The sequence below is a fragment of the Rhinolophus ferrumequinum genome, chromosome 17, assembly GCF_004115265.2.
Source record: "Rhinolophus ferrumequinum isolate MPI-CBG mRhiFer1 chromosome 17, mRhiFer1_v1.p, whole genome shotgun sequence".
Lineage (NCBI taxonomy): Eukaryota > Metazoa > Chordata > Mammalia > Chiroptera > Rhinolophidae > Rhinolophus > Rhinolophus ferrumequinum.
In genome coordinates, this window is record NC_046300.1 from 41060189 (window position 1) to 41087519 (window position 27331).

The 27331-nt window shown below is 48.7% G+C and overlaps 1 protein-coding gene across 3 annotated transcripts in view; it reads left to right on the forward strand.

Annotated features, from left to right (window-relative positions):
• FGD5 (FYVE, RhoGEF and PH domain containing 5) overlaps positions 1-27331 on the forward strand; it is a 154788-nt gene that overhangs the window by 101557 nt on the left and 25900 nt on the right. For all 3 annotated transcript variants that reach the window (XM_033132117.1, XM_033132118.1, XM_033132119.1), the window contains exons 4-10: positions 7145-7203; positions 7316-7346; positions 22265-22425; positions 22708-22864; positions 23496-23583; positions 25220-25270; positions 25851-25909. In XM_033132117.1, the coding sequence (XP_032988008.1) occupies positions 7145-7203; positions 7316-7346; positions 22265-22425; positions 22708-22864; positions 23496-23583; positions 25220-25270; positions 25851-25909 (606 nt within the window). The remainder of the gene's footprint in view (positions 1-7144; positions 7204-7315; positions 7347-22264; positions 22426-22707; positions 22865-23495; positions 23584-25219; positions 25271-25850; positions 25910-27331) is intronic.

The following is a 27331-nucleotide window of genomic DNA, read 5'->3' on the forward strand; positions in this document are numbered from 1 at the left end:
TTGGTCAGGACCCGGGAAGGCTTGGGGGCTGTCGGGAGCCGATGGGCCGGGCTGGGGACAGTGAGGAGGCCCTGGCCCTGAGTAAGCTTGTTTGGGGGCCGATTTCCGCTCTGAAGTCTCAGACACGCCCCTTGCCCCGTGGTTTGGGTTTGGGCCTGAGTCATCCTCACCTTCACTGTGTCCGGGACGTCGTGGCGGCCACTGTCTGTACGTAGTCCACGGCACTCCTGGGGGACCAGCAGCACCCTGGCCCCACCCCAGACCTGCCGAATCCGGACCTGCCTGTTGGGAAGATCCCCAGTGATTCCCACGCTCATTGAAGTGGGAACCCTGGTCTACGTGTATCAGCCATCCAGGCCGTAATCAAGCGATCCCAGGGCCCTTCGCTCTCAGAGATGCCAGGAAATAAACTAATGGGGTCCCTGACCATGGGGAACTTACAGTCGAATTGTAGAATGAAAAAGCTCACATAATCTCAAACTTTACATTTATGTTTTATGCACTTTTCTGAATGTTACGTCTCACCATGCAAAACAAAGGTAGCCCATGAGATGGAAATGTTGTGGGGCAACCTTAGTGTGCTCAGCTGTGTGAGCCAAACCCTGAGCAGTGTAAGGGTCCAAGGCTTAGGAGTCGGCAATCAGGGAGGCTTCCAGGAGGAGGTGAGGCCTGAGTTCTCCTTGAAGGAGAGTAGGACGTAGTTAAGTGGAAAGGGGAAGGAGGGTATACAGGAGCTAAATGCTACAGGAGCACAAAGGCGTGGAATCCAGCCTTGACTGGCTTCTTGAGGTCACAGCAGGTCCTTTTACTCAAATTGAAGTGAGATGGTCAGGGCAGGAAGACTGTCTCCTAGGAGCCACTTACTGGCCTTTTCCTGCTGTCAAACAGTGCGAGCTTGCCAGTCACAATCAGAGTCACTCTAGGTTCAATGTGTGACCTAGAGAGACCTACTGAGACTGTAGGGGATTCAGGGCACAGAGACCTGCAAGAGTGAAAAAGCCGGGAAGTGGGGAAAAATAAGGTGAACTTCAGAATAAAATTGAGTTCCCCGGGGCATGAGGAATGCAGGAGAGGTACCTGGAGGGGTCTTTAGCCTAAGTCACATAGAGTGGGACTTATTTGTACCTCAGGGTCCTCGTCTGTAAAATGGAGATGATAATAACAGTACCTACTGCTCATGGTGTTGGGAGGATTCAGTGAGCTGATACATGTAAAAAGCTTAGAGCCATACTTAGCACATACTAAGTGTTCACTAATGCTAGCTCTTACGTTAGTAAGCAGATATCATCATTATTCCTGTTTTACAGATGGGGGCGCAGAGAAGAGAAATAACTTGTCCAAGGGCATAGGGAGAGGAAGGGCTAGAGCCCAGGATTTGAGACCAGGTCTTCTGACCCCAGAGCACAGGCTCTCAGCATCACGCTAGATGACAAGTGTTTCCTGTAGGGGCTGGAGAGCCACGGGAGCCACTCAGGGCTGCAAGTGACGGCAGAAGGCAGCCACCCTGACAGGATGGATTGGAGGGAGTGACAGACTGGAGCGCTCACTGAGCTAGGAGACAAGTTCAGCTGAGGGTGGGGGCACGCTAGGGAGCGTAGGTCTAAGATGGGGACCAGAAAGCCCATCACTTCAAAGCCAGGGCAGTTCTGAGTGGGACAGGGGCCTGGGTGGATAGAGTGACGTAGACGTAGGCGGAAGTTGTCTGCGAAGGAGGGCTCCAGGAGGCTAGAGACGGGGGGTTATAGCCTGAAGATTGGAGTTCCCAGCTGGCCACAGGTAGAGAGGACAGCTGTGAACTGGGGAGGGGGAAACTGAGCCAGGATGTGGGGCCTGGCAATGAGCTGGCAGAGATGAGGGTGAAAAGAAAGAGAGGGCTGTTCAAAGGCAGAGCAGAGGTAAACCCAGGAGCTGCCACCTGGGAGAGAAGTGATAAGCTAGGAGCTTTGGAAGTGGTTTCTTCCTCTGTTGCAGGATAGCACATTGAGGAGAAAGATTGTGTGGCCCCTGGGCATGCTTGGGGCCACCCTGAGGGCCCCACCATAAAGCCTGGGGTTCATCGGCCTGCTTCTCACAATAATTATTGTTACTATAATACAGTGAGAGTGCTGTTTCACTTCTCCATCGCTCTTCACTGAGAATAAAGAGCTTTTCCCTCCATCGTTCTATATGATCTTTCGTGACAGCCTCTAAACAAGCAGCTCTCAAAACCTTTTGTTCTCAGACCCCTCTGCCCTGTTAAAAATGATTGAGGACCCCAGAGTTGTTGTTTCTATGAATTTTTGTTTCTAAACATCTATCAGTGTTTATCACGAGAAAGTCAAATGGAGAACATTTTAGAACATCTATCTTTTAATTCATTTTAGACTAACAATAGTGAACCCATTATATGTTAACGTAAATAGCATTTTTAATGAAAAATAATTATGTTTTCCAAAAAATTAGTGAGAAGAGTGACATTGGTTTTGTATTTCTTGCAAATATTGTTAATGTCTGGCTTTATAGTGGACAGCTGGATTCTCCTAGCTGCTTCTGCATTCACACTGTTGAAACTGTAGTTTAGGTCGACTTCCATGAAAATCCAGGCTCACACAGATCTATAGTTGGAAAAGGGAGGCGGAACCCCAGAGGTTCTGGGGTCACACTTGGAGAGCTGCTGTTCTAGAAAGAGGCTAAATACCCCATTTTATAGCTCGACAAACTGAGGCCTGGAGACAGAGGATCGGGACTCCCAACTCGTTCTGTGACCCACTGTTTAACCTCAAAGGTCCTTGAAGGATGACTGTCCCTCCCAACCTGACCTGGTCCCAGAATAGCCCATGATGACCTGGCTAGTTTGCCTGGAGCCTAGGGAGGAAGTGCAGGGCTGGGCGGCCCTGGGGAAAGTGGTGATAAGCTGCTTGGCCTGCCTCGGGCAGAGGGGCCAGCAGCCGCCTCGTGTAACACCCACAGCGTCAGACTGAGGAGGGCAATAGCGATAGCACAGCCCTGGCACCCCAGCCCCCACGCTCCTGGGAGGAACCCTGTTCCCAGAAGTCTGTCCCTGGACACTGCCGTCAACCTAGGAGTTCATTTCCTGGTTAAACAAACATCTATATTAAATAGCACAGTTGGGCAACACCCATAAGCAGCGTCTGAGGAGAGCCTTGGGCACATGGCCTGCCAGGCCTCCCTCTTGTCTGGCTGGTGAAGACGCATCCATCATCTGCAGTCACTAACGCGGGACGGCCTGTGTGTCCCACCCAAAGTCTGCCCATCTGACAGGAGGGGCTGGAGGGACGTGCAGAGTGGCCCGTGCCCCAGGCCTACCAGAAGTCCGTCCCACAGCTCAAGATGGTAACAATGGTAATGACGACAACTCCAAAAGTTTGGGCAGGGCGTAACCACTTCCATCCATCGTCTCATCATCTCGTCCTTACAGGGTGGGAATATTGACCCCATCTTCCAGATGAGAAAACTGAGGCATCTGAGAAGAGTTTGCCCTTGGTCATACTCATAGCCTCTCATGGCCTGGCTGGGACGTGGAGCCAGGTGTCCTGACTTCCAGCATAGTTCTTTCTTATGTACCACAGTAGGCACTACTCTGAGCATAAGAACCAGAAGACCTGAGACCGGAGGACTAGCCCAGGCTCCTCCTGGAGGGCTATACTCTTGCTGCCAGCTTTGCAGTGCAGGTAAAGGATAGGTGCTTCCCAGTTTGAAAAAGCTGCTATCTATCATGAGTAGAGATGCCATTTACTGAGAACTTATTATGTGCCAGGCACACTGCTAAGCGCCAGACTGCCTGGATTTGAATTTTGGCTCTGCCACCAATTAGCAGTGACTTTGAGCAAAGGGTAGGACTTATTCGTACTTCAATTTCCTCATCTGTAAAATGGAGACAATAAGTACCTGCCTCACAGATTTGGGGGAAGATTCAGTGAGATAATATGTATAAAAACCTTAGAGCCATACTTACGACATACTAAGTGTTCAGTAAATGCTAGCGGTTATATTATTAAGTAGGTATTATTTTTATCATCATCATCATCATCCAAGTTTTGCAGATGGGGCTCAGAGAAGAGAGATAACTTGTCCAAGGGCGGAGGTGTAGGAAGAGGTAGAGTCCAGGATTTGAATCAGGCCTTCTCAGCGTCCTGCTGGGTGACGAATGTGAATTGAATCACAGGCCCATGGAAGATCGGAGGTCATCTTGACTCTTGTCCTCATTTCATAGGGGAGGAGCTTGAGCTTCAGATCCCCTGTGCTTTCTCTCCAGAGTAACTCTCTTTACGGAAGCTTGACCACTGGGTTTCCTTGACTGTTCAGGCCTGTCCTGGCAGAATACATTTTCCATTGCGAAGGTTTCGTTTACAAAGCCTTTTCACATGTGGGACTCGGAAGGAGCCCCTGCGTTTTGGGAGAGTGAGCTGCTCTTGTGTGCAGAGCCCCATACTAGCCCTGAAGATGCAGAAGGCAGACGGTGAGTCACAATCCGGCGCCAGTGGGAGGGCGGGAGGCCAGGTGAGGCTGGAGGCCTCTGCAGGCCTCACAGTTTTCCCTCCGGCCCCATGGGTGCCATGACAGCCACTACAGAGGCTGCAGTGAGACCAGGAGGGAGGCTAACCATGGGCCAGGAGGCACTGGTTGGGGGGAGGGGTCCCTCAGAGTGACTGAAGTCTCCAGAAAATACTGTGCTTCTTAGCCAGAAATCTTAAGACACGGACCAGCTAGGCCGCAAACTCATTTCTTGAGCACCCACTATGTGCCAGGCACTGTATCTCATTTCATCAGTGTGTTCAAACATTTATTGAACATCTCCCATGTGCAAGGACAGTATACAGTAAGATAAAGGGTTAGAGCAGTGGTTCTCAACTGCGGGTGAGAATTTGCCCCACAGGACATTTGGCAATGTCTAGAGACATTTTTAGTTGTCACAACTGAAAACTATGGGCTGCTGCAGGGGGCTGGTAGTGTCATCCAATGGATGGAAGCCATGGACGCTGTTAATAGTATTGTAATACATAGGACGGCCCCTGCAGCAAAAGCTGTCGGGCCCAAAATGTCAGTAATGCCAAAGTTGAGAAACCCTGTGGTTAGAGAATGACTTTGGGTATTCTTTAGGTCAGGTGGTCGTGGTTGGCCACACTGAGGATGGGTTGTATCTTTTGAGCAAAGACCCGCAAAAGTCAGAAAGTGAGAGTGAGAAGATCTGGGGAAGAACATCGCAAGCCTAGGGAACAGAGAGTGAAAGGCCCTGAGTCAGGAACACATCATCCAAAAGACCAGCGTATGAGGTCGGGTTGGTTATTCTCCACCGTATTTCAGATGGAAAAAACTGAGCCTCAGAGATAATGCTTTGCCAAACGTTGTACAATTAACACATCCAGGATTTGAACTTGGATGTGCTTGATTCCAGAGCCCATTTGCTTTCCACTGCCTCAGCTGCTCCTCTCAGTGCAGTGGCTCAGCCTTCATTTTGCAATTGAGGCCTTTCCCCTACTTGACCATGTAAATTATTTTTCTTGTTCCATCCCTGGGTACTTGGTTCTGTTCCTGGCAACACCTCAGTTAACAAAAATAACAAGGATAATGACAGCCATTATTTCTATAGTGCTTACTGTGTGCCAGGCACTGTTCCAAGTGCAAGATAGATATGTAGAGAGAGATGATAGAGTTCTAGATAGATATTTATATAGATAGATTTATTCTATGTATCGATTCATAGAACCATAGATTTCTCTGTATATACACAAATACTTGTATATGTATCAATGCTCATTTAATCCTTAGAATACGCATGTGTGTGTTAGATACCGTTCTATTATTGTACCCATTTTACAGATAAGAAAATTGAGGCAGAGAGGTTAAATGACTTGTTCAACTAGTAAAAGAGGCAGAGGCAGGATTTGAGCCCAAACTGCCTAATTCAGGAGTCCATGCTTATGACTGCCACACTGCAGTTGCTCCCTCAGCCTGTAATGAGTTTCTAGTCATTAGAGCAGGTCATTCATTTGACCAGTGACTCCTCAAGTTTAGTGATACACAGGAAGCAAATTTCAAGGTCACTTTGTCCACACATGGGGAAACTGAGGCCTGACCTCAGAAAGTGACTTGTGCAGGGTTGTACCAGGAGGCCGTGGTTGAACTGGAACCAGAAGCCAGGCATTGCCCGTGAGTCCCCTCTGCTCCCCCGTGGGGCACCCTGCTCATGAGCCATGCCTACACATTCCCCACATCTGCCACCTGTTCTCTCATGCTACCCCACAGTGTCTGTGCTCGTCTGGATCCCAGCCACCAGCCGTGGCTGACAGCCGGCAGGTTTGAGGCCACAGAGGAGGGGCATGCCTGTGGCAGACAGCCCAGGCATCTGCCTCGGCCCCGCCCATCCTGTTTATAGACATAATCTCAGTTATTCCCAAACGTTACAGAAGTTAGTGCTCAGATAGGTTACATGGCTCACCTTCTGAGGTCAGCCAAGAGCGTTAGTGCTTCCAAAGGGGAATGATTCTCTCACTCATTCATTATTTCTTTTAGTCAACAAAAGGGAGTCTGGTCATGCAGAGGTGTCAGGCACTGGTCATGCAGAGGTGACATTCATGGTCCTTGCCCTCCAGGGGAGTCCTGAGAGGAAGACGCCCAGAAACGATACCTAACCCAGCCAGTTCAAGGAGGGGATCAGGAAGGGCGCCTTGGAGAAGGTGATAGATGCTATGACTGAGTCTTAAAGGATAACTGGTAGTTAACCAGGTGGAAAAGGGAAAAGGGACACTGAGGGGACGACATCTTCAAAAGAAGCAGTAGGAGAGACCCCCGGAGCTTACAGGTTGTTCCTGACTGCTGGGGCCATGGGTGGAGGCAAAGGTCACAGTCCTAACAGCGGCCACTCACTGAGCGCTTCTGTGTGAGGCGCTGTGCTGAGCATTAGCTCAGCAACCTTCTGAGTCAGATGCTGGTAATATCTGCGTTTACAGATGAGGGAACTGAGGTGCAATGAGGTTGAAGATCACACAGGTGGTGAGTGACAGGGAATGGCCTGCAGAGTTCGTGGGATTTGCCTCCTGCAGCATGGAGGTCCTTCTGTGACCCTGATGCTTGTGGGGCCGGGCTCTCCCTCTGCTGCCCCCATTGGCGCTGCCCCTCCTTATGGCTCTGTTTGCATCCACAGGTGGAAGGTCAGTCCAGAGCCCATGTCATCGCACAGGAACTGCTGTCTTCAGAGAAAGCGTGAGTCCCTGAGCAGCTGCTTGTGGCCTTGAGCTTGTTAACAGAGCATCGCCCCTCCTTGGCTTGTACAGGATGGGAATGAATGCAAACTCAACCCCCTTTCCCTCTACAGATATGTGGAGATGCTCCAGCACTTACATCTGGTGAGTTAATCATTCTAATTGCCTAAAACTAATTGCCCCTTTTCAAGGCTGTGGTATAAGAGGCAGAAAAGCAATGAGGAGACAGAGGTGGTTTCCACGAACAACAGGCAGGTGTTCCCTGAGGCTTTTCAGGGAAGTCTGTCTCCTGATTCCTGTGCTGCAGGGGCAGATGGCCATGCTTTCTGTATCTCTCTGCCCTGGTGTGAGGGGGGTTGAGGAAAGGGGGTGGTGCTGAGGTTTCTGGAGGGGTGTCTGCAGTTTCCTCAGCCCTATTGTGGAGGAAGGTAGAAGGAGGGCAGATGCAGTTCTGGGTCATTGCTGTGTGTACGAGTTTGTGTGCGCATGCATGTGTGTGCGTGCGTGTGTGTGTGCGTGCGCGCGCGTGTGTGTGTGTGTGTGTGTGTGTGTTACATGTTTAGGTCTATATGCAGAGGGTGATGTGTTTAAACAGTGACAGAGCAGTCGGGGTATCATGAGGCTTTCTCATTGGGGCAATAATGCCTGACCTAGTGGGGAGGGAATCCTCTGGACTGTCAGAGCAAAGGAGGCCCGACTGGGGACGGCCCAGATCTCAGACACCCTTTACAATTCACAAGACTACCTGGAAAGTCTCCCTTTGCAGTCAGTTCGACTCAGTTCAACAGACATTTTTTGAATACTTGCTGTGTGACAAGAGCTGGAGAATGGAAAGACAGATCAGACTGGGCCATTCCCCAGGAGGAATCTGGCCAGTGAAGGGGACACATGAGCAAATGAATAATTATTCAGAGCACAGAGGGAGTGACTGACAATCTGGGGAAATCTAGGCAGGCTTCCTTGAGGAGGTGATGTGAGGGGTGAGGGAATAGGATACAGCAAAGACATGGGAAGTGAGGGGATGTGGTGGGCTCAGCCACCCAAGGCCCTTGTGACAGCTCCCTGCTCCTCTGAGCTTTCTAGGCCTTTTGCAGTCTCCTCGTAGTTTAGCATCTGATTCTACACTGCTTTGTGTTGTTCGCCATGTCTTTCCAAGAATGTCTGAGCTGGGGATATCCACCATGGACGTCTTGTTGGGGGTGATGAGGCCTAGAGGGAGTGACTTGGCCACTGTCACACGGTGACTGAGCCAGGATGACACCCATTCTCCTGACTCCCGGTGCACTGTCGTCATATGTTAATCCTGCGTTCCCTGATTGCCTTTGAAGTTCCTCTGGGCAGGGACCTCTCTGGAGGCAGCAAAGCACCCGGCACCAGATCTCTTGCTGACTCCAGCTGAGGTCCCTGTCAGGGATGTCACCCTGGTGTCACATTGCCAGTGTGAGCAGAAGCACCCTGGTTGTGGGGAGGACAGCGTACTACTCTGGTCTGTGCTCCTGGCCCCTCATTTTTGCCCTCAGGAGGAGAGCTTTGTGTGTGTTATTAAACCCCAAAGCCCTCATCTGAAATGTGCCAATGCCTGCCCTGCCTCCCCCCTTTACACCTAAAAGATTATTTAGTAAGGGCAGAAAGACTCACTCTCCGTTTTTTCCTTCTCTCACTCGCTTCTGAGCTGGCAGCGTGACAGAGAGGGGCTGGGCTTTTTTGTTTTATGACTTTGTTAAGAGGGTTTTAACTGGGAAACTTCCATCTGTGTTTGCACTGCTTCCTGCCAATTGGAAAGATGCTGAAACCGTTGGTAATCCATAATAATATCCTGAGGAGAAAAAAAAGGAGCCCATAAAAATCACAACTCATAAGCTAGTTGCGGGAAATTGTGGTATGAGCTACATTTATGACGTTAGTGCTCGTGGGGATAGAAGTGGCAGAAATGCCACAACGTGACTCCAAGCCCTAGCCAAGGACACTAGTCAGAAGGAGCCCCACAGACTGTAGAGTGTTCTCCACCACTCCCCAACCTGGGTCTTCCTCTGATTGCTAAGTTTCTCCTTAGAGATTTAATGCTGTTGAAATCCCATGACTGCCCAGTGAGGGAGGCTGTGGCGACTGTGCCTTCTAACCCCCCCAATTAGGAAAGTCCTTGACTCCATTATGCTGTTGTTGAGAGGGGTCCAGACGGTCTCTGGTTTCCTGTGTTTGGGATTCAACTCTGTGCTTATCAAATGGTAAATAGAGCTCACTCAGGGATTACTAAAAATTCTGGCCATCCAAAATTAAATTCTAATGGTCAATTTCTTGTTTTGTATAGCCTATTAACTAAGAGTGGATTTTACTAAGTTAGTAAATAGTAATAGATTTTACTAAGTTACTTAGTTAATGGATTAACTAAGAGTGTTTTAAGCATTTGTGAAAAAAAGGCAAAGAAGGAAAAATATATGACTGGGACCATATGTGGTCCACGAAGCCTAAAATATTTATCTGGCCCTTTACAGAAAAAAAATTGCTGACTTCTGGTTTAAAGACTCGCCCCACCCTTCTAGGAACCCAGTCAAAAGCACATTCATCCACCTGCCTGTCTGTCTGTATAGTCAGTCTCTCATCTTATTCATCTAGCCAGCCTTTCATTCACTCATCTGTCCTTTCAGCTAGCCATATACCTGATGACACATCCATGTACCCATTCACTACCCCCAGTTCATCCACTAATATGTCTACCCATCCATCTGCCCATCCTTTCATCCAGTCATTCAACTCTATCCATGCATCCATTCATCATCCACCCATCCTTCCATCCATCCATCCATCCATCCATCCATCCACCTTAGTCATTGCTTCTGGATGGAACATCACAGGATGTTTACAATGCCATGGGCACTGAGATAGACCTCAGAGCCCCAAAGATGAAAAGAGCCCAGAACCTGCCCTTGAGTAGGTCTGTCTTTTATTGTGGGAATAAAGGGTGAAGTTGGGAAAGAGAGCAAGATAAGTGAGCAATTATACTACTCGATGGTAAGTATAATTTGTGCGACTCGAGTTTTGTGCAAAGTCTGTAGGAAAATGAGGGAGGGAAAGATTTATTTCCCTTTGGGATATTTAGGAAGGTTGGCAGAACAGGTGCCACTGAGATGGACTTGGAAAGAGCCCACCAGGCCGCGGTGATAACGGAGAAGAGCACATGAGGCAGGTGGTCAGCATGGAAACGCTCACAGGCCTGCAGGTACATCTGGAGAGTGGTGCATCGTCGGGTATCACTAGAACATGGTTACGTTTGGAAAGGCAGGTTACAGGTGGAATCGGGGTCCAGTGGTGTGTCCAAAAACAAGGTTAGGACCAGACTGAAAAGTACATAAAATGCCAGGCTAAGGAGCTTATGCTTTTCCTTGTGCATAGTGAGTTGGAGCTTTTGAACAGCTATGGTCCCTGGACACCTGTAATCCCCTGTTTTCTCATCTAAAAGAAAAAAAAAATCCCTCTCCGATCAGAAGCTAAAAATTCCTACCAAGGGTCCCTCCGTTGGGCCAAGGCTTGTTCAGAAGCCATCAGCCAACTGGGAGAGGTGACTGGCATTTATCAGTATCTGACGCCCCAGGAGAAGTTCCGGCACCCAAGAGGCCTGACGTGACCTGATCCTGGTCACCTGACTTTCTGCCATTACCGCCTGCTGCTTCATTCACTCCGGCCACACTGGCCTTCTCGCTATTTTCCAAATACTATAAATGCAGTCACGTCACGTGGCTTTTGCACTTGTTTTTCCCTCTACTGTCATGTCCTACCCCTGATCTCATAGCCAGTCCCTCCTCCTCATTCTGGTCTCAGTTCCAGTGTCACCTCAGAAGTGGTGCCCCAAAACTTCCTGGCGGAAAACAACCATTTTATTATGCTCACAGATTTTCTGGGACAGGGACAGGTGCAGAAAGCACGTCTCTGCTCCATGACGTCTGGAGAAGACTTAAGGATTTGAGGGGACTTAACGCCAGGGGCTGTAATCACCCAGAGGTACCTTAACTCACGTGGCTGCTGCTGGGTGCTGGCTATTGTCTGGGACCAAGGCTGGGCCGTTGGCCAGAATACTTACTTGCGCCTCTCCGTGTAGTCTCTGCATGGGCAAGGTTTCCTCACAGCATGGTGGCTCAGTTCCAAGAGTGAGTGTCCCAAGAGAGAGCCAAGAGGAAGTGCGTGGCATTTTTATGATCTAGCCTTGGAAGTCACGTACCACCACTTCCACCATACTCTCGTTAGTCAAAACAGTCACAAAGGTCCACCCAAGTTCAAGAGGAGAGGATATCGTCTCCACCATTCGGTGGGAGGAGTATCAAGCACACATTTGTGAGATAGGAGATACTGTTGTAGCCATTTCTGAAAAATACAGGCTGCTACAGAACCTTTCCTAATAATTGTATGTCAGTTAAAAATTGTGTTGGACTGCTTGTAATAAATACTCATTTATGATGGCGTAAATAATTTAGAGGCAATTCTCTCATGTGAAATAAGTCCGGAAGTAGGAGATCCGCATCAAGCTTGGCAGCTCCACAAGGTCTCAGGGACCAAGGTTTTACTCATCTGCTGTATCCGTGTCCAAGATTCCTCATGAACACAGGCTGGCTGCTGCAGCTCTAGCCATCACATCCATGTCCCAGGCAGGAAGAAAGAGAGGAGGAAAATTAAAAGTTTGTGCGCCCCGCTGAGTTAGTTCACTTGAAAAAGAATTCCACGTGACCACTTCTACTTCCATCTCATTGAGCATTCCTAGCTGCAAGGGAAGCTGGGTCAACTGGAAGTCAGTTGGCCAAAGCGGGCTTCAGCTCAGTGGCTGTGCTTTTTGTGTGTTCATTATGGGGCCCAGGCTGAAGGGGCAGCAGTTACCCAGGGGAGGCTCTTCCCATGGTTATGGCAAAAGAGCAAGTAGAAACACCAGAGGGCTTCTAAGATTCAAGCTCACAACTTCCTCTTGTCATATCCCATTGGCCAGAGCAAGTGCCATGGCCAGGCCCAAAGGCCAGGGACAGGGATATGCTCTCCGCCATGATGAGGCCGTGGCAAGGGTGCAGACGCAGGGAGGGTGAAACCTGCATCTTTACTATCCTACGCTCTCTCAGGCTTCATATTCTTCACTGCATCTTTCACTATCTGAAGTTATCTCATTTATATATTTGTTTACTTGCTATGCTGTGTTTTCATTTTCCTTCAAGTTCCAAATATTTTCTCCTTCCCCTTGTGATTTCTTCTTTGACCCATGGGTTATTTAAAATGATGCTGTTTAATTTCCAAATAGCATTTTTCAAATGTTGTTCTTCTGCTGATTTCTAATTCCACTGTGGTTGGAGACTGTACTTTGTGTGGTTTCAACCCCATTAAATGTATTGAGATTTGTTTATGGCCTGCCATATAGTATATCTTAGAGAACATTCCATGTGTACTTGAAGAATGTGTTTTCTGCTCTAGTTGATGGGCTGTTCTATAGACATCACTTTCGTCAGGTTGATGGACAATGCTGTTGGAGTCTTCTGCACCCTCGCCGACGTTCTGTCTCGTCCATCCGTTACTGAGAGTGGGCTGTTGAAGTCTTCAGCTATGACCGTTGAATTGTCTGTTGCTCCCTTTAACTGCGTCTGCTCTGCTTCATGCATTTTGGGGTTGTGTTTAGGAGCTTGTTTACGGTCTCTCTGCCTCACTGAACTCAGAGCTCACTGAGGGCAAAGAGTTTGACAGGTCTTATTCCCAGTGGATTGTGATGTCCAGTACACTATTGGTGCTCAGTAAGTATCTGATGAGTGAGTGATGGCAGGGTCAGTCCTTCCAGCAGTCTTAGCATTTCTTCAGTCACAAATATTTCCTGAGCACCGCCTGTATGCTGGGTACAGGGCACTTACAGAGGAACAACACGGTGAGGCCCCTGCCCACCAGGAACTGACAGTCTGGGAGAGAGATGGGCACGGAAAGAAGCAATATTAATACAATGGAGAGGAGCATACAGAGGCGGGGAGTTCAGGAGAGGCACCCGTCCCAGGTTTCTGGGGGTCAGAGAAGGATTCCTGGAGGAAACGTAACTAAGCTGAGGTTTGAAGGATGGGGAGGAATTAGCTAGCTGGGAGAGCAGAGAGGAAGGCCTGTGTCGGGTGAAGGAATCGGGATGTGCAAAGGCTTGGAGACCACTTAGAGAATGGTGTGATGGGAACCGCACGAAATTCCGCCTGGCTGGAGCCTTGCGAGGGAGCGAGAGAGTGAGGCCAGCAAGGTGCAGAGCTGAGCAGGGAGAGCCCCTCGAGGCATGTTTGGGGTTGGGGTTTGATTCCCTGAAGATCCTGGGAGAGGCTGCTGGGTGATTCCAGCAAAAGGCGACAGTGGGCTGGAGGGCTCCAGGCAGATTTGGGGCTGTGTGCTCGTGACTGATAGACTGTGGGGTGCGGGAGAGGGAGGGCGGGCTCCAGGCTGACCCCAGCTTTCTGGCTTGCTGACTCACTAAGACAGCAAGTGCTGGAGGGGCTCGGGCTAGGCTTGGGGGTGATGATGATTTTAGTGTGGGTCTTGCTAAGTGTGAGGGGCTCAGGGAAGGACATCCCAATGGGCAGCTGGGCACCAGGCATGCCCTGGAAGTGATGCAGTGTTGAGATGTTAACTGAAACTTCTGGAGAGGTTCAGATTTCCTCAAGGGAGTACGCGCAATCAGGAGAGGGCTCTCAGGTCCCTGGGGAGGAAGGAGGTGCCCTGGAGGGTGTGAGCCAAGGGACAGGCAGGTTTCCATCAAGGGGCTGCAGGGCCTTCGGGAGAGGTTTGGGGAGGACGCAGTGCAGAAAGGCAATGGGCGACTTCCGATCCGCCCTGCGTGCATCCCACTCACATCCCACCCACTTTCTCAGTGGTAGTAACCACTTCAAAGGGTGTCAGGAGAGCCCCAGCTCGGAGCAAGAGGAGATTCGTTCAGAAGCCCTCCCTTATCACTGTGTAGGAGTTTCGTTTGGCCGTGGCCTCGGTGCTGACACGACAGGTCAAGGTAGGGTCTAGCGGGACTCTGCTGTAACTGATGAGTTTACTTACCTAAACTAGTGTACCATCAGTTTGTCCCTGCCCTGGTCCCCTCTTAACTCACTCAGCCAGCTCTCCATCCTCATTGTAGTCAGTGTCCAATGTGGCAGATGCTGTAGAGGAAGGTGGGGGGTGGCAGTGAGCATTTGTTGCCCTCTTATGTGAGCTTGGCAATTTATAGACATTGTCTCATTTAATTAAACATAGTTTGTGCTCAATAAAAATTTCTCAGATGGTTGGATGGGTTCAAAATTGAATCTGAGAGATTCGGTGAGTGAATAAGTTACTTACCCAAGGTCACACAACCAGTGAGAAGTGGGGTTAGGGCTGCTTGACTCCAGAGCCCTGAGAAGAGGAGGAGACAAATAGATGTGGAACAGTCCGAGTAGGTGGTAAGGAGCCCAAGGAGGCGGGATCAGTGTGAGCAGCAGGAATGAAATCAAGGAAGGCTTCCTGGAAGAGGGGGTGTTGAGATGGGCATTGATGGGCAGAAAGTAGAAACAAACCTTCCAGAGAGTAGGAGCAGCAGGAGCAAGTGCACAGAGGGGAAGGCTTGGGAGTGTGGGGTGTACAGGATGTGGCTGGAGAGCTGATCTGGGAGAGCCTGAATGCCATGTCCCAAGGTGTTTCAAAAGGGAGGCATAGGAATTTGGAAGCCCTAAGGACTTGACCAAGGAAGATTGGTTCAGTAGGTTGGGTGGGAGAGGGTGATGCTGGAGGACCGAAAGTTTAGCGCAGACCAAGCCCCAAAATGGCCCCATGCTGGGGAAGTTGATGTGGAGCTAGGAAGATTTGATGTTTCTCCGGGGCAGGGAGTGTGACTGTTGCTCATTTACCTTGGTAGCCCCTGTCTGGAGACAACAACATCAAGAAATAATTTTTAATTGAGTAGGGAGGATGGCCCACGGCCGATGTCTGGGAGAGGCAGATTGAGTTCAGTGTGAGGAAATGTGCTCGCTTTCTACCTGAACTCTTGGGGAGCGGGTGAGCTCCCCATTTTTGGAGGTACGAATGCAATAGCTATTGGGCATATCTCAGTAGAAGAGGTTCCTACCCCAAGCATGTGGTTCTTCTCTTTATATTTTCATTCAGTCCAGGAAAAATATTGCTGTATGATCCTGGAAAGTCTCTCCTCCTTCCTTACCCTGAAGTGGTTGGTGTTTTGTAACTTACATACAATTAAGGGCACAAATCTTAAGGTTAGGGCTCAATTTTTTAATACACTGAGGTTGCCAGAAAATGTATAAAAGTGGACACTTCGGTCAACATTGCTCAAGCAGTAGTTCGCCGTCATCAGAAGTGTCTGGACGCGGAAGGTAACCACTTTGAGCACCTCTTATAATTGCAGAAGTCAAGCGTGACTTGTATTCATCTTTTGTTACTGGTATATATGGAGTATTACAATTTTAATGGTTTTTTTCCTTTCTTAAAATGTGTACACATTTTTTCGCACCCTCTGTGTGTGTGCACATGCAACCACCACGCTAGTAGAACATTTCCATCATCTAAAAGATGCCTCTGTGCCCCTCCCCAGTCAGTGACCCCCCCAGAGGCTACCACTATTTTGCTTTCCATCACATTCAATTGGATTAACCTGTTCTTGAACCTCATATGAATAGAATCATGAATTATGTATTCTTTTGTGTCTGACTTCTTTAGATCAACATAATGTGTGAGAAGCGTCTGTATTTTCACATATATCAGTATTCTTTTGTATGGAGATGTCACAGTTGGTGTGTCTGTCTTCCTGTTAATGACTATTTGGGTTTCCAGTTTGGGCTGTTACAGGCAGACCTCAGAGAAACTGTGCGTTCAGGTCCACGCCACGATAAAGCGAGTATAGCAATAAAGCAAGTCGTAATCTTTTTGCCGGTGGAGGGTTTTGCCTACATTTGTAAAAACGGGAACATCTGTGGAGCGCAATAAAACATGGTATGCCTGTATAAAGCTGCTGTGACTGTTTAATACTTACCTTTTAAGGAACATATGCACTCATTTCTCTTCAGTATTTATTTACCTTGAAGTGGAATTGTTGGGTCATAGATTTGGCTTTATTAGAAGCTGCCAACTAGGTTTACAAAGAGGTTGAAGCAATATGTACCCCCACTCGGATGTATGGCAATACCGCTTACTCTTCAGGCTTGCCAGTATATTGGTACTGGAGTCTTCTTACTCAGGGCCACTCTGGTGATTGTGTAGTGGTTTCTCACTTTGATTTTAATTGGCATTTCCCTGATGATTAATGAAATTGGGTATCTTTCCTTCTGTTTGTTAGCCATTTGGAAATTCTCATTTGAAAATCTTTTGCTTCTTTTTTCTAATTGGGTTGTCTCTTTTTCTTATTAAGTTGTAGGAGTTCTTTAAATATTCCAGACACAAGCCCATTTTCAGATATGTCTATTGTGAACATTCTCCCAGTCTGTGGCTTCCTTGTTCATTTTTTAAACAGTTTTATTGAAATATAAGTGTCATACCGAAGGAGTCCAAAATCATTATTTTGCATGTGATGAATATCTAAATATCTCAGCACCATTTGTTAAAAAGGCTGTTTTTTTCCCATTGAATTTTCTTGGCACCCTTGTCAAAAATCAGTTGACTATAAATGTGAAGGTTTATATCTGAATTCTCAATTCTATTGCACTCATCTGTATGTCTGTCCTCACGCCAATACCACATAGTCTTGATTTCCATCGCCTTATACTAAGTTTTGAAATCGGGAACTTGGTTCTTTTTCAAGGTTGTTTTGGCTACTGTGGGTCTCTTGTATCTCCATATGAATTTTAGGATCAGCTTGTCAATTTCTGTCAAATAGGCACCTGAGAGTTTGACAGGGGTTGAGATGAATCTGTATATCAAGTTGGGGAGTGTTGACCTCTTAATGTTAAGTTGTGAACATGGGACACCTTTCCATTTACTAAGGTCTTCTTTAATTTCTTTCAGTCATGTTTTCTTGTTTTCAGAGTACAGGTTCTATGCTACTTTTGCTAAATTTATTTCTAAGTATTTTATTCTTTTTTATCTTACTTTTTAAATACCTTGAACCTTTTATTTAAAAATAATTTTAATTTTATATAAAAGTAGCACGAGTAGGAGTAGTATCTAGAACAACTAAATTCCTTCTTCCATATTCATCCTTTGACGTGAAGTCCAATTTATAATTTTTTTCTGTATACCTAGTACTAGTTATATATAGTTTAAGAAGTGTTTGTGTTCCCCACAGAGAATTCAGGGTTCCAAAGTACCTTCCAGTGATTGACTGGGCCAAGTGAAGTCATGGCCCCTGGACTGATCATGGCTTGCCAAGACATGTTTGGGACATAGGTGGGTCGTGGTTGAGCACATGGTGTGTGTCTGACCAGGTGGGATTCCAGCGAGTCTACTTGACTTTCGGCAGCGACGTCAGTGGTTTGACCACTTGCGAAGAGGACATTCTGGCCACCCACTAACTGTTCAGCCCAGAAGATGGAGATACTGTATCACCCAAAAAACTCAGCAGTGGGTTTGGAGAAGGGTCCAGGGGACCAGGCCCCTGAATGTGAGGTCCCCTCTCTTACTGCAGTCAAACCCGTGCCCTCTCCTACTGCAGTCAAGCCCAAGGGTCCTGAGAGCCCTGTGAGTTCTGGGGACAGAGCCCTGTGAGTCCAGAGACAGAGGGACAGTCCTCACCATCGGGCCTCTCCGTCATCTCCACCAGGCTGCCGCAGGGTGTCTGAGCTGGGGCCGAGAGCCCTGCCAGGACTCTGGACACCTCGCTTCCAGTCTCCCTCCTTGCCTGCAGCAAGTCACTCCCCTGTCTTGGCGATATGTAGAATGAGGCCTGGGTGTGGGGCAATGGGAAGAGCGAAGACTTTGGAGTCAGGCCGACTTGAGCTCCAATCTCGCCATCTTGGTGGCTTTGCCTAAGTTACTGAATCTGTCTGGGTCTAATTCCCATTTTGGTAAAATGGAAATAATAATAATAATGCCAAAATAATAGACTTGTTGTGAGGATTAAATGAGAAAAAGAATGTAAAGTGTTGAGCAGACAATGGCTCACATGGCCTGAGGGTTCAGGAAATACTGGCTGTTGTTATTTGTTGAGCACTTCCCCTGGGCTGGGTGCTGGAGATGCAGAGATAAGTCATACTCTGTCCAGGGGAGAAGGAAGGCCCAGAAACAACGAGTCCTGAAGCATGACAGAAGGCAGTCTGCACAAACCCTGTGGAGACGGTGTTTGTATCCCCATGTTGCACAGAGGGAAATTGAGGTCTGTGGAGATGAAGTGACTTGCTCAAGGTCACACCTAGGTCACTGTCCAGGTAGACAGGATGTGTTTGTGCTCTCTAGAGCCCTATAGGGTTGGAGCAGGGACTCCACAAAGAGCTGGGGAAGCGAGTATGATAAGAGGGTGGACTGGATCTGGAAGGCCTCGGACCCAGAAGGCGTCAGGGCCCATCAGTTCTTCCTCTGGATTTGTCTCTAGTCCATCCACTTTCTCTGTCCGCATGGCTACCATCAAGTCCTCGGCTCTACTCCTGCTCTCCTAGGCGATGGGAATGACCTCCTCACTGGTCTTGTTCCCGTTCTGCCACCTCCAGTTTGTTCTCCCAACAAAGTGAACTTTCTGACTCATGTCTGGTCACCTTGCTTAGCACTAGTCAGTGGTTCCTCATCACCCCAGGATGGAACCCGAGTCCTTTGAAAAGCCTGTAGGGTCCTGTAGGATGGGTCCCCTGCCTGACCCTCCAGCGTCATCGTGTTCCAATCATGTGAACTTCTTTCAAGAGTACACACACACACACACACACACACACACACACACACACTTCATCCAAACCACACTCAACGTCTCGCTTCCTCTTTCAGCTCAGGGCCTTTGCACATGGTGTCCCTTCTACCTGAAACACTCCCGCTCTGGTCTCAGCACAGCCATTGCTTCCCTGGCAGGCCTTCCCAGAGCTACGCTCAGTCTGCCTTCTGTGGTCTGCCACGGCGCCTGTGTTTTCCCCACTACAACTCTTATACCCCTGTGTTGAAGTCATCCTTTTACTCATTTCTTTACCCCAGATGGCAAACTCTTTGAGGGCAGAACTGCCTCTCTCCTGCTCCCACCGTGTTCTCAAGTCTTGGTGCAGAGCAGGCATTTAGAATATTTGTTGAATGCATAGGGGGATGAGGGCCAGGTATCTTCTACCTCCTTCCTCCCTCTTAGATGGATGCCAGGACCCCCGGGTGCCACAGTGGGCCAGAACGACTGAGAGCGCAGGAACCTTTCAGGGCGTGATGGATGGGGCTCCTGGCAGTCAGCACGTGCCGCTGTGCACGAGTTTTAAGAATGGATGTTTGTGGCGATTCCAGTTATGCTCCAGTTTTTAAATGAGTTGTGTTGATGGCCACCCTACCCTTTGGGACTGACTCAATTTAGTGAGAATTAATTACAGGCAGGAAACTAGCCTGCGGAGCAGTTAATGTTGGAGCTCCCTGGAGTGTGATGCAGATGTAGCCTTGTCTGTCTTTGCTGTCCTTCCTTCCCTCTCTCTCTCCACCTCCCCCCACCCTGTCTGTGGTGCTCTGGGCCTGTACATCAGGGTGACCCGATTCTGGTCTTTGCTGCTCCATGACTCACTCTCCTTTTCTGTTAAATGAGGGTCCTGCAAGCCGTCAATCAGCAAACATTATAAAACTCCTTCTCTATCCCATACTCTGCTGGACCTGAGGAACATGGCAGGAAACAGACATGGCCCCGCTCTGAAGACATCATGTCTACAATATAATCATAGCTGCCTTAGGGATAGCACTTTATAGTTTTAAACATCAGGCTGAGCTCCCAGCAGCCTCATGCTGTCCCCATTTTACAGGTGAGGAAACAGGCTCAGATAGGTGACAGCTTGCCCAGTCACACAACCACTCTCATGCTGTAGCTGGACTTGGACATGGCCGATAAGAGTGTCTGTTGAAAGTCCTCTGTCCACCAGCTGCCCAAGCAAAGGGGGTTATTGCCTTCATCAGGACATTTCTTTTCTTTCTCTGAACTGCCAGGGCTGAGAGGACCCTGCAGGGCTGGAGGCTGGGTCGTACACATGGAGATTCACAAAGAAAGAGTGGGATCCTCCTGCCCCAGGTCAGCAGAGAAACCTCCCATCCAGGCTCAGAGTGATCTCGTGTCCCAGAGCCAGCTGCGGGCAGAAATAAGACTTAAACACCACCTCCCTCCAGCCACCCTCCCCACCTAGCTGCTTGTAATTCACATTTGTAATTCACACTTTGTCCGCCCTCTGGAACATGCTTTCAGGAAAGGCTCCGGTAGCTCAGGTACAATGACATGCATTTCTAATTATAGCCCAGGGATCAAGCATGTGGCCTCCACTTAAGGACATACATGTCTCCAAGCCCAGAGAACCTAGTCATTAGTTCAAGACTCAGCCCCAAGGCTCTTTGACCTTAGTGATGGGACTGGAGGTTTCCCTAGACTTGCACATTACCCGGCTGGGGCCTGTGAGGGCCGCCTCAGCAGGAAGCAGCTCGTCCTCACTCCTGTGGACCCCCCTCCCCGGCCCTGCCCTCCCCACACTTCCCCCAGAGCAGATTGCAGCAGCAGGTCAGCACAGGACAGGATGAGGTGTTCAGGAAGTGGAGGCCTTTGTAACCTCGCATCCGCTGTCCTCTGTCTGACAGCACATGGCCTCTTGACACATGGAGGGGCGGGCACAGGAGAGTCGCCTGCCTTCCATGCTCGCTGTCTTGCTCTCTCTGTAAGTTCTTCCTTCTCACCTTCGCTCTCCCTCAGTCTCCTCTCTCTTTCTCTCTTCGCCCTCTCTCATTTTTCTTTCTTTCTCTCCCCGTTTCCCTCTCTCTGCTCCTGTCCCACCTCCCTGCCCGTTTTCCTAGCCGTGTCTCGTCACCACTAGCCCACTTCCTCTCCTGTACTCCGTTACTGGGTGGGAGAAGACCAGAAAGACTTCTGGAGGAAGGGCTGCCATCCTCTCAGGTATTTTCCCCTTTTAAATCTCGATATGAAGAGACCTTTCTAACAATGAAAACTGTTCAGCAACGGAGTTAACTGTCTTGCTCAGTAATGAGTTCCCCATCAGGGAGGCAATCAAACAAGACGGAGTGATCATCCTTTCTGAATGTTATAAAGGTGATTTGACCTTCCGGATTTGGGCTGGATCACAGGACCCCTGATGCTGAGGTTTTCCTGGTGTGCATTGCTCCACAATTCAAGGTTGTTTCAGGATATCCCATGTATTTAAGACTGCAGACCTGGGCCTCATGCAAAAGCAGGTGTATTTAAAGATAAGATATTTTTGTTGTGAGAAAGAAGTTGTGCATTCTTTATCATTTTAATGCTTATAAATTTTAGTTTAATTTTTAAAGGGACTTAATAATCATGGTACAGAAATTTTAGAAAACAGAGACAAAAAGAAAAAAAAAATTCATTCCTAACTCCATACCCCTGACACCGCCACTGTTTCCATTTCACTCTGTTTCCTTTTCGCTTTTTCTGTTGTTCATTTTTTATACAACTTTGTTCCAGTGGGAAGACAACTTCTTGATTTCTTAGCGTCAGGACATGAATATTTTACATAGTTACCATCTGCATCATTTTTAGTGACTGCTTAATACACCATAAAATGGATGCCTCTGATTTCCTCAGACTTTGCTTTGAAACAACACAGCTCGTGAACCTCTCCAAAGATGGATCAGGGTCAAGCAGAGCTTTATCTTTCTTCAGAGGAGGAATTACCCAGCTTCTCACTCACGTTGTAAAAGAAGAGCATACACCCAAATTCCCACAGGGAGGGGGCGGAATGAACCTGCTTTAAGCCCTACTCCGGGCCAGGAGTTGTGTTGCGTGCTCTTTGGGCAGCAGTTACCCATGATCACAGGTGTGTGTTACCAGCCCCGTTTCACAGGTGAAAACACTGGGATCTGAGACACTGGCTTAAGATCCCGGGTGGTCTGTTTGTAGGCCAGACCTCCAAAGCCACAGGGGAACTTACAGGGAGGACTTGTGCTTTGTCTATCAACCCGTGGGTGACAGGCCTTTGGGGTTTCAGGATTTCCACGGAGCTGTTGTGAGGGCCTTGGATGAAATGGACCAAGAGGGCAAAGACACGTTGGCCAGGGAGGAGCTGAGGCGTGGTCTGAGCGAACTCCCAGCTGTCCTTGACCTTCACGTGGGAATGCTGGAGGAGCTGGGGGAGAGGCTGCTGCACTGGTGAGCAGTCCCAGACTCCTACCTCTGCTTCTGGTGCCCTAGGAGATTGGGGGGCAGTTAAAAACCCCATCACATGAAATGGTCTCCATCTGACAAATGGAGGGAGAAGCCAAGACACAGAGGTGGGAGGTCATTTGCCTAAAGTAAGACAAGTGTGTGGGGGCTGAGTGGGGATCCCACCCAGGGAAGTGGTTCCAGTGTTGACTAACGCTGCGCTGGTCACAAGGCCGAGTTCTCACTGTCGTCTGTCGTCCCCCCCTCCGCGCCCCCTCCCGGCTGCAGGGAGGACCAGCAGAAGGTGGCCGATGTCTTCCTGGCCCGGGAGCAGGAGTTTGAGCACCACGCTGCTCACATCCTGCAGTACGACAGGTATCTCAGTCTGCTCGCTGAGAACTGCCTCCACTCTCCCCGGCTGGCAGCTGTCGTCCGTGAATTTGAGGTGGGTCCCTTGGTCCTCTGAGAACCTGCTCTAAGGATGCAGGGGTGGGGGGCGTGGAAGGGCTTAAAGCAAATGAGTGGGGTTTCTTGGTATGTCTGAAGCTGGGGGGAGGGGAGCAGAGGGGAAGACCCAGCTAGGAGAGGAGGGGGTGAGCCAGCAGGAGGGAAAACCCAGAACCCAGAACATCCCCGGCTGGGCGATCGATGACAACTTGGTGAGCCCCAGCCACAGGGAGAATTTCAGTGACCATTCTCCTGTCCCACTAGAAAAGCACAAAGCACCATGGGGCCCCAGCCTGATTGTATGATCAACAAATGGCTACCAACTGAGGATTCAGTTATTGGGCAGAAAATAAGGGGCTTTTTTCTGTTACTAATACTGGATGCACAGCAGGGACTGGGAGAGGCATATTAGTTACTGAGTGTGGTATAGACTGTGAGCCTAAAGGAATGAACTGTCACAGCGGAGTGGTGCTCGTCTGGGAGGCCTTCCTGGAGGAGGGGAACCTGGTTTGGAGATGGGTCTGGCCAGGAACAGGTGTGGATGGGACAGTGCAGGTGGCACTCTGAGCCTGGTGACTTCAGACATGAGTCCCTGATGGAGTTTTGTCCTCCGCGTCTTTTGGGAGCAGCAGAGTCAGCAAGGAGGCGGCCAGAACGTGAAGCACCGGCTGCTGCGGGTTGTTCAGCGTCTCTTCCAGTACCAAGTGCTCCTCACAGGTGGGCCCCATGGGAGGTCAAGGTGCACTGAGGTGGTACCTGAGTCGGGCTGGGGTGACAGTGGCAAGATGTGTGGTGACAACTACCCTGGCAGGAAGATGTAGGAGGCAGTGCTCTCAGTTCCTGCCTCCTGTCCCTCTAGAGGGGCCAGACCCTGCCACCACCTCCCCTCTAGCTGAGCTTTGGACTCCCTGCTGTCCTCTTGGAAACCATGATTCAGTGGCCACCTCCTGTATCTTTCTCCAGCCTCTCCATCCTAAACACAGCGATTCACACCTTCCCCCATTCTGTATTTCCTCCCTGCGTCGGTGGGTGTCTGATTTCCCTAAAGCTCTTCTTATCAACAAAGCCTCCTTGTGGCCGAATCAGTGGATATTTTCCACCTGGAACCTTCTGACCCTCTCTGTGGCTCTGCCACTGACTACTTCTTGCTTTTTTCCCCCTGGGACCTCTGTGACATACTCGCTCCCAGCCTCTCTCTGACCACTCCTTTGCCTCTCTGTGGATGAACTCTCTTCCTCCACTGTCCTGGAAGTGTCCGTGTTTTTCAGGACTCAGTCCTAGCTCCTCTTTTCCTCTCCTGTCTACAAATTCTCCCTGGGGACTGTTGTCCCTTCCCCTATGTCCACGTGACAGATACACTCACCTCTGTCCTGAGCTGCAGACCCATTTACCCAACTGCCTCCCAAATGGACAAAAGACCCCTGGCCTGGGGAACATTGCTTCTACTCAGGGTGACAGACATGTACATGTAGAGATACGCATGTAATCCCAGGGGCGAGGAGACAGAATTTATTCATCTAATTCAATAAATATTTATTGAGCATCTCTTATGTACCAGGCCTTGTGCTAAATGCTAGAGATATAGCAGTGAATTAAATGGCTAAACCCTATGACATTATGGAGCTTATACTCTAACAAACAAATAAGGAAAAAAAAAGTATTATAGTCAGTGATAAGAGCTCTGAAGAAAAATAAAGCAGGTGAACAGGGCTCTGAATTAGATACAGTACACGGGAAAGACCTCTCTGAGGAGGTAACATTCCAGAAATCTCAGCAAATTGAAGACATGAGCCCTAAGAAGATCTGGAAGAAGAAAGTACCAGGTAGAGGGAATAGTGAGTGCAAAGCCCTGGGGTAGGAACAAGCTTGGCATGTTCAGGAAATAGCAAGAATGCCAGCATTGCCAGAATGATTGAGTGACGTGAAGAGATAGCTGGAGCAAGGCCAGCCTGTGTAGAGCCTTGTGGTTACAACTGTGTTAAAGTTTTAGCACATCACACTCTACCGTGTTGATGGTCACATTTGCCTCCCCCAGTAGATTGTGCGCTTCTTGAACGCAGGGTCTCACTTCGTTTGCGTTTGAAGGCATAGCACAGTGCCCGGCACACAGCAGGTGCTCAATAGATACTTGTTGAATGAGTGAATGACTAGCAGTGGTGACAGTGGTGCTGGTGGTGGTCCTGGGGGCCTGGTTTTGTGCAGGTGTGATGTTGTTTTGGGGCTAACGAGTGAGGGTGGAAACCCCATTCTTCTGAAACTTTTCTTCCGTCTCTGGAGAGAGAGGGGCTCCTGTTGTGGATGGGGGGTGGTCTCACTGGAGCAGACTGACTCCTAGCTCTTGATCTGCCTGCAGACTATTTAAATAACCTTTGCCCGGACTCCGCTGAGTACGATAACACACAAGGTAAGTCCAGCATGAACCCAGAGGAGGGGACACACTTCTGTTTTGCCCCAACGCTGGACTCCATGCCAGTTCCAAGCCCAGGACATAGTCCCCTCCCTGCCATTGGGGGTGCAGTGGCATGAAGGTGATCCCCCATTCACCTCAACACAGGACTCCCCAGGATGGGCTGTTGTCCAGTTAGAGGAGGAGAAGGGAGTGACCAGAATTTGGTGCTAAGAGGTGGTGTCAGGTCTAAAAACCTTACCTCAGGATCCCCGTTTTCTCCCAGTTCTATGTGTCTGTTTCTGCTGTGACCTGCCAGCGCACTCCCTATTTTAACAAGCTCAGTTTAGCACCAGGGAAACTGCGGCACAAAGTGGTAAAATGACTTGTCAAGGTCATTTAGGCAGTAGTGGCAAAGCTAGGGTTGGGCCTCATCTGCCCCCGGCCATGGGAAAAATTGGTGCCACTCATTTAAAAGGCCCTGCAAGTGCATTGATGTGGGTGGGGGGACGTGAGAGAACAAGGAAGAGGCGAGGATGGGGGCAACTAGACGGCCCTCCCCAGAAGGCCCCGTTCTCCGCTCTGCTTCCCTCCGCAGGTGCGCTGACCCTCATCTCCAAAGTCACAGGCCACGCCAACGACAGCATGGAGCAAGGGGTAAGTCCAGCCTCTGGGCCGTTCTCTGGGGTACAGGTCCGGGACCCCCTGTCTCCTGCCCAGGTCTGCCTTGGAGTATAACTTATGGACTATAAATTGCACATGTTTACAGTTAGAGTGTACAGTTAGATACAATTTGATGTTTGTATGTACCTGAAATCATTTCCACAATTACAATGCAGAACTTGTCCATCACCCCAAAAAGTTTCCTTGTACACCTTTGTAAGCCCCATCCCCCCATTTCCAGGCAACCACTGGTCTGCTTGCTGTCACTGTAGATTAGTTTGCATTTTCTAGCATTTTATAAAATGGAATTATTCAGTATGTGCTCTTTTTTTGTCTGCCTTCTTGCACTCCTTTGTCAGATGTGTATTTACAAATCTTTCCTCCCAGCCGGTGGCATGTCTTGTCATTCTCTTAACAGTGTCTGTAGAATTCTTAATTTTGATAAAGTCCACTTTATCAATATTTTCTTTTATGGATCATGGTTTTAATGTTATATCTAAGAAATCTTTGCCTCACTCAAGGTTACAGAGTTTCTCCCCTGTTTTTTCTAGTTTTACGTTTTACATTTAGGTCTCTGAATCCATCTTAAGTTGATATTTATGTATGGTGTGAGGGTGTATACACCTGGCTTCTAGCTGCCGGTACTAGACCAATCCTCGGGAAAATCCTTAGGAAAAAAATTCAACGTCTGGTTGCAAGGTCAGGCTTTTGAGACTTGAAATCAAATTGGCCTTTGATGGCTCTATACTCCACGGCATAGAATTAAAATGTCTTCCTCCAGAAGAGAGTGAGGACACATGTGCAAGGCAGGACTGACCATTTTCACCTTTATTTTTTTAAATAAGCTTTATTTTTAAAAAAATCTTTTACTGAGGTAAACTATACATAACAAAAAATGTACTGTGTTAACCATTTTTAAGCACACAGTTCAGCGGCATTAAGTACATTCACATTGTTGTGCAACCATCATTACCATCCACCTCCAGAACTTTTTAACCGTCTCCAACTGAAACTCTGTACCCATTAAACACTAATTCTCCATTCTCCCCTCCCCTAGCCCCTGGCAACCACCATTCTACTTTCTGAATAGACTTTATTTTTTAGAACAATTTTAGATTTACAGGAAAAATTGAGAAGGTATACAGAGAGCTCTTATGTATCCCACACACAGTTTCTTTTATTATCAGCATATTAGTATGGTACATTTGTTGCATTAAAGAACCAATATTGATACCATATTATTAACTAAAGACGATAGTTCATTCACATTTCCTTACTTTTTGCCTAATGTCGTGTTCCAGGTTGCCATCCAGGATATCATATTTCATTTAGTCGTCATATCTCCTTAGACTCCGCTTGACTGTGACAGTTTCTCAGACTTATCCTTGTTTTTGATGATCTTGACACTTTTGAGGA